This window comes from Otolemur garnettii, unplaced genomic scaffold, assembly GCF_000181295.1.
Source record: "Otolemur garnettii isolate 467f Iridium unplaced genomic scaffold, OtoGar3 scaffold00087, whole genome shotgun sequence".
Lineage (NCBI taxonomy): Eukaryota > Metazoa > Chordata > Mammalia > Primates > Galagidae > Otolemur > Otolemur garnettii.
In genome coordinates, this window is record NW_003852482.1 from 7609453 (window position 1) to 7610586 (window position 1134).

Below are 1134 nucleotides of genomic sequence, written 5' to 3' on the forward strand. Positions count from 1 at the left end.
AGGAGACTCACTTGAGCCCAGGAGTTGGAGGTTGCTGTGAGTTGTGACACCACGGCACTCTACCCAGGGGGACAGCTTAAGGCTCTGTCTCAAAAAAAAAAACAAAAAAACCCCAACCAATCAAACAAAAAAAGAGCTATGTGACCCTCATTTTAAAGGGAGGCACCTGTGGCATAGAGGGGTTAAGTAACTTGCTCAAAGGCACACAACTAGGGAGTAAGTGAATTTGATCTTCATCTGTCAGGGTGCAGATGCTCTTGCTCTTAAGCGCCCCGCCCTTGGTGAGTGAGTAACCCCAGAGGAAGGAACGGTGGCTACTGGCTCCCAGCACACCCACACTCGGCCCAGGACCCAGCGCTAACCTGGACACGTGCCTCGCTGAGGTTGACGCGCCGGGCGAGCTCCTCCCGCACGAAGGCGTCGGGGTAGTGCGTGCGCTCGAACACACGCTCCAGCGCCTGCAGCTGGCTGCTGTTGAACGTGGTGCGATTGCGCCGCTGCTTCTTCTTCCTCTTGGCTGCGCTGCCTCGTCCGGGGCTGGGACACTCACCTGCAGAGGGGTGGGATGGTCAGCGCCTGGTGCCCCCGTGGCCCCGCCTGATACATCTGCACCCTGGGTGCCAACACAGTCTGCCACCAGCTCAGTGCTTTACTTGAGTCTGTCTCCCTCAGCAGATGGGTGGTCTGTAGACCCAAGTGCAGGAACATTCCCTCATTCATTCCTTCCACATGTTCCAAGTGCAGGAACATTCCCTCATTCATTCCATTCATTCCTTCACTCACCTATCCATTCATTCATTCTTCAACACATACTTACCGGGCACCCACCATGTGGCAGGCACAGTGCTCGACTCTGGGGATAGAATGGTGAACAAAAGCAGCCAGGCCCCTGTTCTGTAGAGTCCCCAGTCTGGGCGAACAAAGATGGGGGCCATGGTGAGAACCCAGGAAACAGCCACCCACCCCATCGGGAAAACAGACTTGGTGAGGAGAGCCCAGAAGACCCCTGTGTGTCCCCAGCACCCAGCCTAGGCTCTGAGGCATGCTAAACTCTCTATCAAAATGTACTGTTAGGCTCGGCGCCTGTGGCTCAAGCGGCTAAGGCGCCAGCCACATACACCTAAGGTGGCGGGT

At 56.3% G+C, this 1134-nt stretch overlaps 1 protein-coding gene across 1 annotated transcript in view; it reads right to left on the reverse strand.

Moving 5' to 3' along the window:
* The window catches only part of PRRX2 (paired related homeobox 2), a 2778-nt gene extending 2028 nt beyond the window's left edge, over positions 1 to 750 (reverse strand). The window contains exons 1-2 of the mRNA XM_012808211.2: positions 654 to 750; positions 363 to 550 (exon numbers count right to left, since the gene is read on the reverse strand). Of these exons, the coding sequence (XP_012663665.1) occupies positions 363 to 550; positions 654 to 750 (285 nt within the window). The remainder of the gene's footprint in view (positions 1 to 362; positions 551 to 653) is intronic.
* Positions 751 to 1134: the final 384 nt, after the last annotated feature.